The sequence below is a fragment of the Mauremys mutica genome, chromosome 3 (genome assembly GCF_020497125.1).
Source record: "Mauremys mutica isolate MM-2020 ecotype Southern chromosome 3, ASM2049712v1, whole genome shotgun sequence".
Taxonomy (NCBI): Eukaryota; Metazoa; Chordata; order Testudines; family Geoemydidae; genus Mauremys; species Mauremys mutica.
In genome coordinates, this window is record NC_059074.1 from 146148345 (window position 1) to 146166636 (window position 18292).

At 41.6% G+C, this 18292-nt stretch overlaps 1 protein-coding gene and 1 long non-coding RNA gene across 2 annotated transcripts in view; one reads left to right on the top strand and one right to left on the bottom strand.

The window, feature by feature from the left end:
* Positions 1 to 18292, top strand: part of TTC27 (tetratricopeptide repeat domain 27) — a 202724-nt gene that overhangs the window by 29902 nt on the left and 154530 nt on the right. Inside the window, exons 4-5 of the mRNA XM_045011797.1 lie at positions 4797 to 4937; positions 12358 to 12460. Of these exons, the coding sequence (XP_044867732.1) occupies positions 4797 to 4937; positions 12358 to 12460 (244 nt within the window). The remainder of the gene's footprint in view (positions 1 to 4796; positions 4938 to 12357; positions 12461 to 18292) is intronic.
* Positions 7618 to 18292, bottom strand: part of LOC123367506 — a 33606-nt gene continuing 22931 nt past the window's right edge. Inside the window, exon 3 of the long non-coding RNA XR_006578502.1 lies at positions 7618 to 7668. This is a non-coding gene — a long non-coding RNA (uncharacterized LOC123367506). The remainder of the gene's footprint in view (positions 7669 to 18292) is intronic.

Consider the following 18292-nt stretch of genomic DNA (forward strand, 5'->3'; position numbering starts at 1 on the left):
TTGATGTTAACAAGAATGTTATCTCTGGAGACACAAATCCCCTGTTTGAGAACTGCAAAACTAACCATCTCTAATGGTATCTTCTAGACTGAGCACTGAGTCCCATTGGGTAGATAGAAAGATTAACCTAAACAAGGGGCTTCTGTATACATTAAACCCCTAAGAGTGAGTCCCTAATCCATGAACTATTGGAACTCATTTACAAAACTTTTCTTAAACTTTACATGAATATATTGTCTCATGCTATAGGATTAGAATTTATAATCCCTATTCCATTATGAGATATCTGAGCTATCATGTATCTTAATTAAAACTATCTTAGGTTTTTTCCTCAAAAAGCGTTTTATCAAAAAAAATCTGATTTAAATAAAAAAATCAATTTTTTTAAAATAATTGATTTTTATCCACCCTGTACTATACAGGGGAGACCAGTGTTTCTCAGATTGGGGGTCCTGGACCAAAAGGGAGTTGCAGGGGGATAGCAAGGTTATTTTAGGAGGGGTCAAGTATTGCTACCCTTACTTCTGCGCTGCCTTCAGAGTTGGTGGCCGGAATGTGGCAGATATTGGCCAGGTGCTCAGCTCTGAAGGCAGCGCCCCTCCACCCCCCAGCAGCAGTGCAGAAGTAAGGGTGGCAATACCATACCATGCCACCTTACTTCTGTGTTGCTGCTTTTGGATCTCGGCGGCCAGAGAGTGGCAGCTGCTGACTGAGGGCCCAGCTCTGCAGGCAGCAGCACAGAAGTAAGAGTGTCAGTACCATACCATGCCATCCTTCTGCGCTGCTGCTGGTGGCAGCTCTGCCTTCAGAGCTAGGCTCCTGGCCAACAGCCACCGCTCTCCAGCTGCCCAGCTCTGAAGGCAGCGCTGACACCAGCGGCAGCACAGAAGTAAGAGTAGCAGTACCGCAACTTCCCCTATAGTAACTTTGCGACCACCCCACCACCACAACTCCTTTTTGGATCAGGAATGGATCCCTATAATTAAAAGACTGTGAAATTGACCAAAATGGACTGTGATGCTCGTAGTTCTTATGCTGGCTTTTTTTATATTTGGTGTGTGTTCTGAAACCCCCTCCTGCTGTAGATTAAAGCTTTAAAATGCAACCCCTAATGGCTCAAACCCTAGAAGGCAAATAAAAATAACTCTCTCTCTCTCTCTCTCTCTCTCTTTTTTTTTTTTAAAGCCTCATGATTTCTAGCCAAATCTTAAAGGGGGCGGGGGGGGGGGGGACTTGAGTCATGTCTTTTGAATGCTTGATGTTGGCAGTATTGTAAATGTCTAACCTTTTTTGTATCTTACTAAGCTCTCATCCTCATTGATATCTTTTAGCAGTACGTTCTGTTGGTTTGGGTTTTATTCCTAAATGCAGTCTGGAGGGCGGGTTTAGAGGATCAGCTATTGGCTTAGGTTTCTGGACATGAAGAAATGGACTCTCCATGTGGTGGTGGTTGCATGGAGGACGGCATGACATTTTGAGAGCAACTTAAAAAGAAAAATTGCTATGGCTTTCTGGAAATCCTAGACCCGTTTCTAAGTCTGGGACAGCGTTACAACCTATCTCTACCCCTCTTGGTTGTCCTTGTGACACTGCTTTAACTGAGCAGATGCGTCTTTTATCCTGCTAGTGGCTTTGAAATGTGAACTTGTGCCTAATGGATTGCTGCAGCAAATAATTTTACTGTAGATTGCTGCAACATATCAAGGGTCAGAGAGCTTGTCTTTATCAAAATAGATATCTGGTTTGCTGATAGAAGGTGGGTACGCTGTGTGCTTCTTAGTACTTTATTTTATTGTATCTTTAAGCATAGGAAAAATTTTAAAAAGGAAAAAAAACAGTTTAAAATCAGCACTGAATTTGTTGATGTATGCATGAATTAGTTTCCAAATGAATCCCTGGTGCTACTCTTTAGCACAATGGTCCCCAAACTTTTCAGGGTTGTACCCCCTTATCCCTGTCTTTGCCCCCACAACTGGGGCCAGGAGCAGTGCCAAGGCTCCAGGGGGAGGGGGGTGTAGACAGAGGTAAGGGGTCCAAGGATGGGGCCACAGCTGGGGGCAGGAGTGGCACCGGGAGCCAGAACCCCGCACACGGGGCTGACAGACAGGGCTAGGAGCGGAGCTGGGTGGCGCTCCCTCTCCAGCCTCTATGGGGGGTTGTCCTGGGGCCTCAGCCATGCCCCCGAATGATCCTCTGCGCCCCCTACAGGGGCACACCCCAAAGTTTTGGGACCTCTGCTTTAGCATATTACCTTTTTCATAAAATCAGATCAGTTATGGTCGTTGGTAAAATTCTTCCTTTGAGTGGGCCAGAGGTTAGGTTTTTGGTACAGCTCTTAAACAACTTATTTCCTTTACTGTTTTACTCACAAGTGGTTCATCAGACCATCATAGACTTCATTTTCATGAATGGAATTGAAACCATTATGCTGATGTCATGTAAAAATTCCTCTCGGTATCAAACAGTTTGATAACCTGCAGCATTGGCTGCAGGATACAAGGCTGAATTATCTAAATATATATAAATGAATTACAGCACTATCCAGAAAAATCAGGGAGGGAAAAAAGCTAGCTTTATTATGGCAAGGATTTGACTCCACTAAAAAGTGAACAACTTCACTTAGCAAGTTTTTTCTTGAGTGTAAATTGACAGTCAAGGTGTTGAATATTGTTTAGATGCAGATAACTTTACTTCATTTGGGAACAAATTAATATTTAAACAGCCATATATATTGCTCAGCTAATATTACATCAGGGCTTGAACAATGCCCATTCATCCAAGATGACTAAGAATCTTTCTCAGATAAGAGATTCTCCACAGGTTGAAGGCAAAGCTGTTACTTTTGGGAAAAGAAGTACATAACTTTTGTTTGCTAAAGAAAGCTTCCAAACATAGAGCAAGAGTAAACTGATGGAGTGATGTGAAGACAGACATCTCCAGCTGCCTTTGTAAAGAGAGAAGGCTGTCATTACAGTTAGAATAGTTGGAGGGATGCATGGACTCTGGGTTAAGAGCAGGATGCACGGTGGGGGATGGCACCCATACCCCATTAAGCAGAGGAGACGTTCTGGAGGGCAGTCCCTTTAGCGGGAGCCATGGAACATAATTTCCCAAGCAGAGGTTTCTGCATTTACATGGGGGACTGTGCTGACACTATCCCCATCAGAGGACTCTGTGCTGGGGGAGGGAGGAGATAGCATGCACTAACTGACTATTAGAGAAACACCCAGCATTAATTTATTTGGACAATGGAAGGATACACTAAATTGACTTATTTGGGTGGCTATAAGGTGACTTAATTAAATTGTTGGAGGCAGTTTTGGTTAGTTTGTTTGATGGACAGCATCGTTAATTGACATGGGATTTATGTGCTGGGGCTGCTGTTAACTGGAGATGCAGATTTTACCCAGCAGGGAACTGGAGTCTTTAAGCCCAATCTAGCAGGGATATCCAACCAGCAGGAGATGAAGCAAGAAGAGGCAGGCCTTGGGGTGGGGTTGTGGCTTGAGAGTACCAGTGTAAGTCAGCCTGGTGAGCAGACTTTATCCTCCGGTCAGTGTGATATTCCCCTCTGGTGTTGTCTGGACCAGTGATCTGTTGGCCACTCCAATTCTTGACTCTGGGAGCCAGCCTTACCCTGCTCTACTGTGAGAACCCACATTCCTGGGCTGTTGACGCACAGCCTCTGGCATGTAAGCTGCTCCCAGCTACTTGCAACCAAATGACGCTAGCCAATATCTCCGGTCCCAGACACAACCCAAGGAACCTCTGTCTTGCAGTGTCCAGTTATACCTGCTGAACACTGCAAGCTTATATAAGTTTGTCAATTTAACAAAGAAATTGATATGTACCAGGCTTGTTATCCCAAGGAGAGTCTCTGACACTTTAAACCAAATACGCTGCTTTAGGTAGAAGAAACAAACTGATTTATTAACTATAAAGGCAGATTTTAAGTGATTATAAGTCAAAGCATAACGAGTCAGATTTGGTCAAATGAAATAAAAGCAAAACGCAGTCTAAGCTGATCTTAACATTTCTAGTGTCCTTAAAAACTGAAATGCTTCTCACCACAGGCTGGCTGGTTACTTTTCAGTCAGGCTCTCCCCTTTGATCAGTGTTTCAGTCGCTTGGTGGTGGTGGTGGTTGTAGATGTAAGTGGAAGAGGAAGAGAGCATGGCAAAATGTCTCTCCCTTTTATCATGTCCTTTCTTTCCTCTTGGCTTTGCCCTCTCTCCTCCCGCCCCCCCCCTTCAGAGTCAAGTGAGCATTACCTCATTGCAATCCCAAACTGACCAAATGAAGGGGTGACTCCCTCGAGGATCTAACAGATTCTTTTGTTGCTGCCTAAGCCAGTGTCCATTGTTCCTGTGAGGCTGGGCTGGGTTTGTCCCATCCATGCCCTGATGAGGTGTGAACTGCCTCTCTATTCCTGGAGAGTTTTTGCATGGGCTTGCTTTAAGGCTTAAGCCATGAGGATACATTTTCAGCCTCATAACTATATACATGAAATTATAACCTATAACATTACTATAACATTACTGTAACAATTACTATAACAACCATGCTCAGTGCATTATGAGCCTTCCGAAGACACCCAACATGGCAAACTTTGCATTGGAAAGCACACAGTCATTTTATAAAGATGAACATGGGAGTGTAGGGTGTACCCCCGAGGTACAGAGCATCACAGTGAGGTGTTGGGTAATCGTTTTAAAGCCCTGTAATACATTATTTTCTGTTTAAGTGCTTTAATATTGTCTGGTGCTGATATTATTATTTGTTCTTTCTTTTTTCAGCCCAAAGCATTGTGTACAGCTGTTCTGAGTACGCTGGTTCTGGATGGTGAATCAGTCTATAATCTGACTTCTCTTCCTATCTTGTTGATGTTAGCCAGAGTGATTCTTGTGCATTCAAGACATAAACTTGCTGCTATTCAGGTATGAAATATGTGGAAATAGTTTATTGTGGTTGCCAACCATGGATTGGTTCTCATTTTTCTTCCAGTGTCTCATTCTGTCTACTATTTTCTTTCTCTTCCATTTCGTTTGTCTTCCCTCTTTTTTTGGCCTGTTCTGCTTTCTGAGATGACTTACTCTAAAAGAACAGTTCTACAAAACAAAGCAGTGACTACAATAGTGAGGGAATTAAAATCAAGGGTTATCTTTTCTAAAAGATAAGTTATGTAAATTGAATTTCTAATAGCTTAAGCCAGAGAAATGTCTATTGGGGCTTTTTCCCTTGTGAGGGATGAAGGCACCTCTTTTTCATGAAGATAAGTTCAGTGTTAGAATTTGCTGTTTTTCTTACATATATAATTAAAATAACATGAGTGTAAATGTACAGTAGTACGTACAGTTCTAACATACTGTAACCTTTCTATTTCACAAACTTCTACAGACTGTAAAGTTATTTAAAAACTGCTAATCTTTGTAAACCGGTGCAGCACATTCTCTGGACAGGATAAGAGATTCCTCTCCTTGAGTTTTGAATAGTCAGCTAGATCCCCACCCTGCCAGCACATTAGGAGTACTAAACAACTATGGGGACCATATCCCTATCCGCCCCCCTTTCTGATTTCACATGAAAGACAGAGAGGTTTCCCTGAGTTCCTCCTTAAAATAAAGTTTTCTGACTATTTTCCTCCTTTGCCAATCAGACGGCTTCTAAGCTAAAGCAGAGGGTGATTCTGGAGCTGGGAAGGCCCTTAGCAGCAGTGACTTCCCTCCAATGCATTGTAGTTGAGCAGGCCCTGGCTTGAGGTCAGAAGGCTTCCTTGGTCCATCTTGGTGCTTGGGCAGGAAATCCCTACTTCCAGCTGCATCTTCATAGGGGCCGGAATTAAACAGTGTGGGAGTGTTCCTGGTTGTTTTATACTTCTGGAAGCCAGGCTCTCTCTTGTTTTTCCTCTCTCACTCCAGATGAATGCTGTTCAGCTCCAGCAATTAGGTCAGCCAGAAGGGGAGAAAATGTACCTGGTGTACAAACGGGCACAGTGAGGGACCTCCTCCTGTCCAAAGGCTTGTTTACACTATTAAAAGTGATAAAACCAAGTTTTAATGCTAGTTCAGGAGCATCAGCTGCTGAAAACCATTTTCTGCAAGTTTCCTAATGTGGCCTAGCCATTCTTTCTCATGTAAGTTTAAATCCAACAAAAAACTCTCAATATTTCAGTTCTGTAATAGTCATGTAAATGAGCTTAGAATTGGATAAAATTCTGAGAAATGTACCTTTTAAAACATTAATATAGCCCTGTTTTTCACAAATACTATTCTACATGAAAGACTAAATACTTGACAAATTTTATAATAATTCAGAAGAGAATCCTGAAACCATGCCCCCAAAACTAAACTTAATAAAATAAGTGCCATGCACAGCTCTACTGACTTAACTGAAATTTTTACAAAAATGTTCTTTTCTAGTCTGAGACTTCTGTGTGGCAAGCTGTAGGCCAGAGGAAATTTTTATCACTGAGCTTATAAACCCCAGATATATCCTCAGCTACAGGTTTGTGAATAGAATAGTATTCATTTCCTAACACAGTCATGTTTAAATTGCCTTTGGGTTTCTAAACAAAGTGATTGGGGGGAAGGAGGGGAAGGATTTGACCTCTTTTACAAGGTCTCCTGTTTGTGAGCCATTGCTTTGTTCAGCTTGATATCATAAGTCATATTTCATTGCAGTTCAAAATAGACAGTATTTTATACATTTTGATAGCTCCTCTCAAGGCAGATTATAATCAACTGCATGGAAATTGGTTTAGATTTTTTCTCTAGATGCTGTGTGTGTGCAGTCCTTTTAGGTTGATGTACACTTATTTGTAGAACAGAAGTGTGTATATATAAATATTTCCTTGGCATTTATAGACAATAGCATATTTTAACACTTGCTTACACACACACATAGTGAAATAACCAGAATGAACAAATCTGGTAAACATTAAGGGTTTAGTGCCATTCTGCATAGAGATTCATAATATATTTATGGATAGTAACCTTAGTGTTACGTCTTATTGGCAAAATTACACTACTTGTGAACTCTAGCATGCACATTCTCCCAGTGCAAGCAGAGTGGGGTAAGTTAAATTGGGGTAGATTTTTGTATTGCTTGTATGTGCACAACTTTAATCAGTTATAATTCTCCTTTGAGCTATGGTCTGAGATAGCCGTAGAACCTTGTCCATCCCTAGTATTACAATTTTTTTGCCTCAGTTAGTTTTCAAAAGCAAATACTTCATCTTTGTCAGCTATTATTTATTATAAAGAAAGCCATTCACGCTTCCTTACTGTAGCTTCCAAAAAGCTCCTAAAGCCTCATCCAGATTCCATAAAGTCAGTGGAAAGGCCTCTGCTGAAATCAGTGAGAGCTGGATAGCTCAGAGAGAGAACTGCTTTCTGCCACACACAAATGGTAAACCATAATTGAATTTGCATGTATGTGTTCATTTGTATAAAAACCTCAGTTTTATTTAAAAAAAGATGCGATGCACACAACATACATACCTGACTCCAAATCACAAACACAATGAAATGAAAAGCTAAGCCACAATCAATATGTACCCTCTACTCCTCCACCCACAGACACACCTTACCACTATTGCACCTGTTGTACACCACAGTTGTCAACCTTAATTCTGCTCCTGTAGGGATGCTAGCCTCTGACCTCAGTATTCTGCAATATATGTAACATATAGATAGGCTTAGCAGATTATTTATCTATTTAATTTAATTTATTTAAATTATAATTATTAGATTATTAGCTTAGATTTATTTATTTAATTAATTAATTTAAATATTTTTTTCTAATGTTAACAATTTTTATCCATTTAAAAAAAATCCATTTGTAAGTATTTTTATTTTTTTCATTTGGGGGGTGGGGTGGGCGGGGTAGTTTTGACAGTGGGGCTGCAGGGGGCTCCCTGTGCAGCCAAGAGGCCCAAGACACCGGGGCGCAAGGTGTGAGGGAGACTGCAGTGTATTGTGGCCCTTGACACTGAATCCTTGCAGGCACAAGGTGAGAGGAAGGCTGGGGTCCTGGCAGAGAAGACAACCCCCCCCCCCAATATGCCCTCCCAGCTAGGGCCACGAGGAGGAGGACAAGCTTCTGGCCAGGAAGGAAGCCACTCCATTGCTGAATGGCTCTTACTGGAAAAGGAGCCATTCAACAGAGGGGTGGCCTCCTCCACAGCCAAGGATGATGATGACAGATCATTGCAGTTCTGCCTGGGGGTCTCTGCTTGGCCAGCACTCTCGTCTTTCCCGCACCTTGTGTCTGCAGGGATCCAGTGACACAGGCCCCACTCACCAGTCAGGTGTGTGTGAGCGCCATCCTTGGCCAGGAACTTTTCGGCAGCAGAGTGTCCTTCCCTGGAGCCAGGGGCTTGTCATTCTCCTTTCAGTTCTGGCTGGGGGTCTCTGCTCTGCCCTGCCAGGTCCACAGCCTCCCCACACACCTTGTGCCTGCGCAGATTGGGTATCACAGGCCCTGAGACAGCACAGGGCGTCCTCTGCAGCTCCGCTGTCAGGACCCGCTCAGTCTCTGCCGTGACAGCAGGGCTGCAGGGGGCTCCCTGCACAGCCACAGGCTGCGGACACCCAGTCGCTGTAGGCGCACTGATTATTACCAATAAGAGTAAGTTTCAATGCAGTGACGTCCTCCTGATCTGGCCCCAACTTCTTTGTGCCCTTCCTTCCCATCCATATAAACTTCCCCCTTCTCCCCACCTGTTAAAAGGGAGCCCTTATAGGGGCAACCCACCTTTTCTTCCAGCTGGCCAGACACAGCCCTCCCTTCTCTCTCCCCACATGAAGACTGTGGTGAGCACAGTTTTGGGGAAAACTTAAACCAGACACATAGACACAAAAAGCTTTACTTCACTCTACCAGTCCAGATGCTGATTATTGTTCACTGGAATTCATTCATAAATTCTCACTGTCCTCCTACCTTCCACAGAAGAAAACTGTGGTGTCAAATTTTGATTTCAGATAATAAATAAGACTTTAGAGGAGATGAACTGTAAAGAAACAAAGACCCAATTTTCATGATTTTTTTGAATGCTCGAGTTTGTCAATATTGCATAGAATCATAGAATAATATTTTGGACTACAAATCAGATACTTTTTCTTTTGCAGTGAATTTCATATGTAGATTTACAGAGCAAACCAGTCACTTACCTTTATATTTTGTGGGCTTGTTTTAACTGATATACTGAAGATATTAAAATCTACCTAATTGTTATAGATTGTGCCTATTGACTCTCTTATAAGTAAATGAAATTATTTCTTTAAAAGCTACTCTGTTTTTCGTAGTGCAAAAAGCTGCATTAATATATCATTGTGGCTGAAAAGAAGAAAATTCAGTTATGACTCCTACAGCAACTGTAACTGCTTCCATATATACGTAGAGTAGAACCTCAGAGTTGCGAACACCAGAGTTAAGAACTGACCAGTCGACCACACACATTTGGAACCAGAAGTACACAATCAGACAGCAGCAGAGACCAAAAAAAAAAGCAAGTACAGTATAGTACTGCATTAAATGTAAACTACTAAAAAAGTAAAGGGAAAGCAGCATTTTTCTTCTGCATAGTAAAGTTTCAAAGCTGTATTTAGTCAGTGTTCAGTTGTAAACTTTGGAAAGAACAATCATAAGATTTTGTTCAGAGTTACAAACAAGCATTCGCGAGGTATTCGTAACTCTGAGGTTCTACTGTAGTACATTTTGTCTGTCTCAAATTCAAGATTGCATTAATATTTTTGTATTGATTTTATAAAAATATTAACAAGTGTGCATATTCACGCAACTCACGAGTTTTTAATGTTCACATATTTATATGCTCATACATTGAAATAAACTTTTTAATGTGCAGAGTTCAAAATATACACAAGCTTGCCTTGCTTTTTCTTCTGGGTGACGCACATTCTTTGTTAACTTGAAATTTATTTCAAACACATTTAATTTTAAACTGAATTTCTCTGAATATGTCAAAGGTACTGGGCCTTATTATTGAGGATGAACTTCATAAACCAGTCTGAGGTTTTAAAAATAGGCTGTGTCTAAGTTATCTGTGCACAGTAAAAATGCAAAGCTGCTTGGCACAAAAAACCATGATCTCTTAATATTCTGGAAACTTCAAAGCAAAGAATTAAAATTAAAGTTAGCTTGTCCTTACTAACCTCAAGCATTTAAACATCATGGTCAGCCCGCGGCACGTGCCCCCCCCTCCCAAATTACTAGCTTGAGTTAAAAATATGTTAAAAAATAATACATTTTGAGTTCTTTGGATTTACCTTCTGGCTTCTTAGTGTGCACTCACTTCACATTTTCAAGCTAAGGCAAGAAACCTTTTTTTAAAAAGCAAAAGGTGAGATTCTCATGTAAATGCCTGATTCCATAATCTGAGATTCTAAGAGAAACACCTAATATGACTTGTGATAAAATTGCACTGTAATTTTCAGACAAAAATGTAGAGTTTAGGTAACAAAAATGTTTGTTTTATATATAAAATGTGGACATAAGTATTAAAGCAGTTTTACAAATATCTCATATTATTGACTACAAGTGAAAATGCGGTGTTATAGCTGTGTTGGTCCCAGGATATTAGAGAGACAAGGTGAGTGAGGTAATATCTTTTATTGGACCAACTTCTGTTGGTGGGAAAGAGAAACTTTCCAGCTACTCAGAGCTCTTCCTCAGGTCTGGGAAAGGTGCATAGAGTGTCACAGTTAAATACAAGATCAAACAGATAGTTTAGCATAAGTAGTTAGCACATATTCTAGGGGACCATTCAATGTGATGTGGCCGATTAACACCTTTCTCCCCCCCTGCCCCTCCCCCCCAAAAAAGCAAAAAATGAGTTACAGATTATTGTTATAATAAGCCCTAAATCCGGTGTCTTTATTAAGACCATGATTTATAAATGTAAATTCCCATGCTTGTCTTTTGAAAGTGTTGCGTAGGTTTCCTCTGAGGGTGAGGAAATGATAGGTCAGATGTAGAGTGATCACTTTGGGAAAAGTGTTCACCCACAGGTGGTGTGGTTTTGTTTTTTTTATTATTATTATTTTCCTGTGAGAGTTCATTCAAGAGCTAGTGACTTTTCTGGTTTCACCCACATAGTTGTTGTGGCATTTAGTGCTCTGGATATGTTGTGATAGGCATGTGAAAATGTCACACATGCTATCTCTCATCTTTCCTTCATAGGAATGTATTGAAGCCTCAGTCTTTTTTGATGTAGGTGTAACGACAGCCAATATGTGTGGAGTAGATAAGACAACGTTGTTCATCTGGATTGTATCTGTAGGACTGAGATCTAGCCCGTGTGTTTGATGTAGATTGGATTTTCTGACTCACGTTGGCCTGCCAGAGCCTGGATTTGATTACTCTCAGGAAAGGCTTCAAAGACTAGAATGTGGTTTATTTGTTGCTGTGTAGAAAGAAGTACACATGGTTTTCTGTTACTGGACAACCTCAGGAGAGAATTCCTTTATCTCCCTTCGGTATATTAATGGTTATCTATTTATGAATACTAAACTGCACTTTCAGCCTTATCAAATAGCTTGTTTTTTGTTGAGTGTGCTCAGAATGATCTTAATATGAAATCCTAAAATGTCTGAATCTGATAGTTCTTTTACATATGTTGTGTTGAGATGTGCATGTTCCTTGAATCAGGGAATAGATATCTTGGCAAGATGTGCTTTAAATTCTAACATGTAGAAGAAGAAAAACCTTCACTGCCAGTCTTCAACCTGTTGGTGCACAGCTGTGTCCGAAGAGACAAATGGTTGAAATTTTAAACTACAACCCTTAAAATAGCAAGGAGAAAGAGAGGCAAGGCTGTAGGGAATTCAAATCACAACTAATTGAATTCTCCCTTTTTATTGGGTGACACCTTTTCTCCATTTTATATAAAAAAGCTGTGCGGCATTTGTATTGCACAAGAAATCTGTCATAAAGATAGTGATAATTGTCTTATTTGTGAGACAGCTTCAAACTTTTAGCACTCCCCTTTTCAGAAGAAAGGAGGGCATGTTTGGAAAGGAACATTGTTGATTGAAGCCATCATCTGAGGGGAATACAAGAGGGAAAAATTATTAATTTTAAGTGACTGAGCACCCATCTATATAATAAGATTTTTTTTTCTTTTGACTCTTTCAAGATTTATTCAGCCTTGATATAATTTGAATCTACAGTTTAGGAAACTTCCTACCTTAATCTAATCTCAAGTAGATCAGATTTGGTATTGAATTTTTATAAAGCAACTGTATTTGTGTTTTTGAAATTATTTTTTTAAAATCTGTTTATAAAAGAAAATCAGTTGTATTTATCATTCATTTAAAATATTCTTATTCTCCGTTTTAGACATTGCCTTGGTGGACTTTGCGATATGTGAATATTCACCAGCAGTTGCTAGAGGAGCGATCGCCTGAGCTCTTTGCTCTTGCCCAGAGTTGTATAGAACAAGGTAAGTTTCAAATTATTTGATTATGTTCGCATATAATACCAATCATTTGTCAGAAGACTTTTGTAGATGGTCACAGTTTGCAGCATTGTGCCTATCAGGTGCTTTTGTAACTACAGAGAGTAGAAAGACACTTGTTAAATTTACATTGGTTTAACAATTCTCTCTTGTTGGTGGGTGCTCTGGAATCCTGAATACACTCTATCTGCTTGGAAACAAAAAAAGTGTTTCCGTGGTATGCCACTGTTAATATGTCTCAAATTGACTTGCAGGCATTGTGCCTGTCTTGTCTCTTAGGGCTTGCTCTCAATCTTGTGTCCTTGCGCCGCAGAGTGGGGGCGAGCTCAGCACACAGTCCCATGAAAGTGGCTTTTCTCATACGAAAGTTCTGCAGCCACTGCTCGTCATCCCAGACTTCCATGACCTTATTTAACAAGGCTCATTTGAGTTTCAAATGTGAATTCTTCTGGTTTTGTGCTGCTTTGTAAGAGACACTGAGCAATTTTCTACTGCTCCTCCTCACAGAATATCAGAATTCTTATCATCTTGAGCCAGAAATGTTCGGTACATGGTGTTCAATTCCAAAGACGTGCTGGGTTACATTGCAGAAAGAGAGCATTATTTTTAAATTGAATTTTGAAGTGAATATTGATGCTGAGGAAAGCAGACTAATAGTGTTAGAAGTAAACATAAATAAAATACCATTGATTTTTAAGACATTGAGTTTATTTGTTAGCTGAAGATTTTTTGCTATAACTATGAAAGCCTAAAATTACATTTTCAACAGTGTTTTTTAAGACATTTTTCTCTCCCACTTAGCCATGCACTGGCATGTATAGATTTTACCCTTGCCAAAAAAGGTATAGACAATTTTAAATTCCCTATTTTACAGGATGAACATTTTTTTTTTTGGTAATGAAAGGTTATTTCCTGGGGTTTGAACCAGCTCTAGGATCAAGGCATGACAGTGATGCCCAGTGTACCAAATAGTAGTTTGGTGCCGTTGCAAAATCACCATATGAATAGCAAAAACTTGTAAAATACAATGGTAAGGGCTGGTCTACACTAGGGAGGCGGAATCGTGAATAGCGTAGCTGAAGTCGAAGTATCTTAGATCGAGTTACCTACTGTCCTTATGGCGCGGGATCGACATCCGCGGCTCCCCCTGTAGACTCCGCTACCGCCGTTCGCCTTGGTGGAGTTCCGGAGTCGACAGGAGTGTGTTCGGGGACCGATATATCGCGTCTATATTAGACGCGATATATCGATCCCCGAGAAATCGATTGCTACCCGCCGATACGGCCGGTAGTGAAGACGTACCCTAAGATTGAGCATAGAATTATATTGGGCGCAATCCTGTGAATTGGTGAGTGATCTCCACTGCCATTGGGCTGCTCCAGCATCCACTAAATTCTGTAGTGTTTATCTTTCTCTGTTCGAGAGCTTTAAACAAACTTCCACACAGTTGTATTGTATGAGTGTGGGAAAACTTCATTTATGGACTATAAACCATTTAACTTCAGTAATTTAGATGTCTAATTGACTTGGGCTTTGGCTACACTTGCACTTCAAAGCGCTGCTGCTTTGAAGCGCTAAGTGTAGTCAAAGCGCCAGCGCTGGGAGAGAGCTCTCCCAGCGCTGTCCGTACTCCACCTCCCTGTGGGGAATAACGTACAGCGCTGGGAGCCGCGCTCCCAGCGCTGGGGCTTTGACCACACTGGCGCTTTGCAGCGCCGCAATTTGCAGCGCTGGAGAGGGTGTGTTTTCACACCCTGCTGCAGCGCTGCAAATTTGCAAGTGTAGCCAAGGCCCAAGTGTCTTTAATCCATAACACTGGGAAACTTGCTGTGTAATCACACTTTTCAGAAGAAAGGAATTCTAGGACACCTTTACTTTCATCACATGAAATTAAATTAGTTGACATGCTGACATACAGGCCAAGGAAATCTTGGACATTAACTGACATCAAGATAAATAACTCTGATTTGAGCTCCTAATATCCTTATTAGCAAATGGAAAATCATTTTAGCAAATTCTATTTTTAAGGTAAAAATCAGATGTACTGATCAGTGTGGTAATTGAGCACTTCAGGAAAAAAATTAAACCTAATCAACCTGTTGCTTTAACCTATAAAATCCTATAAAATCTGACCTTCGAGATGTGCTGCAAAGCCAGTCTTCCCCCTCCCCCCCACCTTCTTCAAAGGGAAGAATTGTGAAGGTGGTGAATTGTTGGAGAGAGAGAGAGAGTTGTTTTGCCTGATTTGCTGCTGGTGGTGGGGCGTGGACTAGATTAAATGAAAATGTTGCTACTTAGTTATAAATGAATGGAGTTTTGCTATTTCTTTTTTTATCTTCAGGACTCCTAGTCTGGATGGATAGCTGCTTCTTAAAAACTCTGTATAAAATTAACTAAATGTCAGACAGGTGGCTGCTGATATTTGTTGTTCAGGTTAGGAAGGGGAAGGTGGAGGGATTCCAAAAGCTTTTTCATTATTATAGAGAATGCAAATGACCCATTTGTAATACTCTGCAGTGATTGTTGCTTTGAATACAAGAGTTGTATAGATGACTAATCAGTGAGAGGGAGACAGTGTCAACATCAGTCTATATGCCAGCAGTTATTCAGTTGCACTTGAGACTGTAGTTTATCATTTATTTGGCTGAACATTTCTATGATGACTTTGCTGGAGAGTACAAAGTACTTTAAAAATAAAGTATTCTTGCTTGTCTGAAACTCTTACTCAAAGAATCAAGGTAGCAGGAAAAACAAAACCTGTAATACAGAATATTTTGTCAGACAGCGATTTTGAGTACAGACGCCCTCCGACTTACGCAATCGTTCCGTTCCGGAAAGCCTTGCATAACTCAAATTTTGCATAAGTTGGAAACATATACCCGTACATTATGCAAAAAATTCCGCAACTTGAAAATCCTATTTCTGGCTTATGGAACTTTTTCCATAAGTGCGAATTTGCATAAGTTGGGTCTTGCGTAACCTGGGGAGCGACTGTAGTTAGCATGTGTGTTGCCTTAGAAATTCTTAAAAATAAGATTTTAGAGCAAACCTAAAAATAGGATGCTATGATTGGGGCACATTAAGGTTATGTCTGCACTGGTGTGCATACCCTAGTACGGGTTGTGTTCATGCGGGCTTGAGCCAGCCAAACCCACCCCAAAAGTCTGTTTGTTCTGCTAGACATGCATATAATGCGGTGTACCCATGTGCATCCACACTGCTGCTGTGGGTACACAAGTTTAGTGCTACTATTTCAGGGACGGTATGCCAGGGTTCTTGGAATCACATGGAGACCCTGTAGGAACCAGTTTTTGGTGTGTTGTTAGTACTATATTGCAGTCCTTCTTGGACCCATATGTGAAACACATTTCACCTTGCCTTCACACACATGCTGATGACAGTTCTGGCTCATGTTGCCCTTACTTCTGTTTCTGCAAAACTGGGTTGTAGTCATGGATCTATTGGATGAGCTGTTCCTATTCCTTATTGCAGGACAAATGTTTATGTAGTGGAGTAGGTGCTTGGCAAGATGCTGGATGGCATTTCAGAATCATTTTTTGCTGAAATCAAAGACAGATGCTTGCAATAGCAATTCATTTTTGGCACAGTGGACAGATATGCTGAATGCCCCTATTGCCTTTGGTGTACCATCATTTCTGGTGCAGGAGAACTAGCTCAGTGTGGTGGGATCTCATCATCCTGCAGGCTTGGAAGCAGCAGCAGTGGCTCCAGAGCTTCCACATGAGGAAACAGACCTTCATGGAGCTATGTGAGAATCTTGCACAACCCTCCAGGACCAGGAGACTTGATTGAGGGAAGTCATATTGGTACAGAAGCAGGTTGTTATTGCCCTGTGGAAGTTGGCCATCCCAGATGGCTACATGTCCATTGGAGTTGGAAAGTTCACTGCGAGGTTTGTGAGGTGATTAACACTGTGGTATACCCATTGGTGGTTGGCATAAGAAACGATCCAGAAATAATAGCTAGTTTTCAAAGGATGGGGTCCCCAAACTGCATTGAGGCCATCAATAGCACTCATGTATCCATCGTTTGTTTGCCACAAGGAACAAGTGAATATGTGAACCACAAAGGTTACTATTCCATTATTATGCAAGACTTGGTGTACTACAGAGGCAGGTTCATGATTACTAACCTGTGGAAAACTCAGGAAAGTTTCATGATGCCAGGGTGCCGAGATCTCTCTTGTACTTTAAGGGGGAAACGGGGACTTTATTCCCCAGAAATGATATTGTTATAAGCAGTGTATCTGTGCCACTTGTTGGTTTTGGGGGAACCCCACATACCACTCCTGCTAGGATTCATGAATCTGTACCCTGACATCAGGAGTCCTGGAGAAAAAGAAATTAAATTTAAATCTCTGTAGCTGCAGGATGGTCATGGAGTGAGCATTTGATAGGCTGAAGGCTCGTTGGTGCTGTCTATGAATCTGCCTGGATGACAGTGTGGCCTGCTTCACACTGCACCACAGTTACGAGGCTAAAGGCACATATTTCTGCACCGAGTGAACTCAGGATGCTTCTGGTTTGCAAACTCAGTACAGTCAGCAGCATCCTACACATGTGCATACTGATGCTGGGTCCAGGCATGCAAGGGAAAATAGGGTTGCCATGTGTGCATACATCCTGGCAGCGCAGGGAGACAAAGGATGACATGGAACTTTTGCTGCTGCTAAGGGCTACCTTTATAGCCTTCCTGTAAAGCTGCTTTAACATAACAGCCATACTGGGTCAGACCAGTGGTCCATCTAGCCCAGTATCCTGTCTTCTGACAGTGGCCAATGCCAGGTGCTTCAGAGGGAAAGAACAGAACAGGTAATCCTCAAGTGAGCCATCCCCTGTTGCCCATTTCCGGCTTCTGGCAAACAGAGGCTAGGGACACTTTAGAGCATGGTTTTGCATCCCTGCCCATCCTGGCTAATAGCCACTGATAGAACTATCCTCCATTAACTTATCTAGTTCTTTTTTGAACCCTTGACCTTTACAACATCGCCTGGAAAAGAGTTACACAAGTTGACTGTACAGTAATTCCTCACTTAACAATAACGTTATGTTCCTGAAAAATATGACTTTATGCAAAACGATGTTAAGCGAATCCAGTTTCCCCATAAGAATTAATGTAAATGGAGGGGGTTAGGTTCCAGGGAATTTTTTTTCACCAGACAAAACACAATACATATACAGTATAAGTATTAAACTGTTTGTTTAAAATTGTACACAGCAATGAGTGATTGTGAAGCTTGGTTGAGGTCCTGGAGTAAGAGGGTAGAATATTTCCCAGGGAATGCCTTGCTGCTAAATGATGAACTAGCACTCGGCTGAGCCCTCAAGGGTTAATACGCTGTTGTTAATATAGCCTCACACTCTACAAGGCAGCATGGACTGAGGCAGGAGGTAGGAAACACAATAGATGCAGGGCAGTAGCTGCAAACACTTCCCTGCAAAAACTGAAGATGATGGTGAGCCCACACTATCCAGCTGGAGCCCACCACTCCCTCCTCCTGACAGCACATGCATGGCTGCACAGGTGCTGACTTTCCAAAGTGTTGGGGGGTGCGTGCATGAGTGAGAGAGAGAGAGAGAGAGACGTGCATTGCCCCTCTAAGTACCTTGACCCCAGTTCAAGTACGTTGCCGTTTTAAGCAGATCAGACAGGAAACAACAGTTTCCAGCAAGCTCCCACCTTTCTGTCCCTGAACCTGTCCCCCTCCTACGCTTTGTGGAGAGGGGGTACAGAGTGTGGGTGGGGGGCAGGAGCAGGGAGACATCCTGATATCAGCACCCCTTAGCTTCCCTCCCC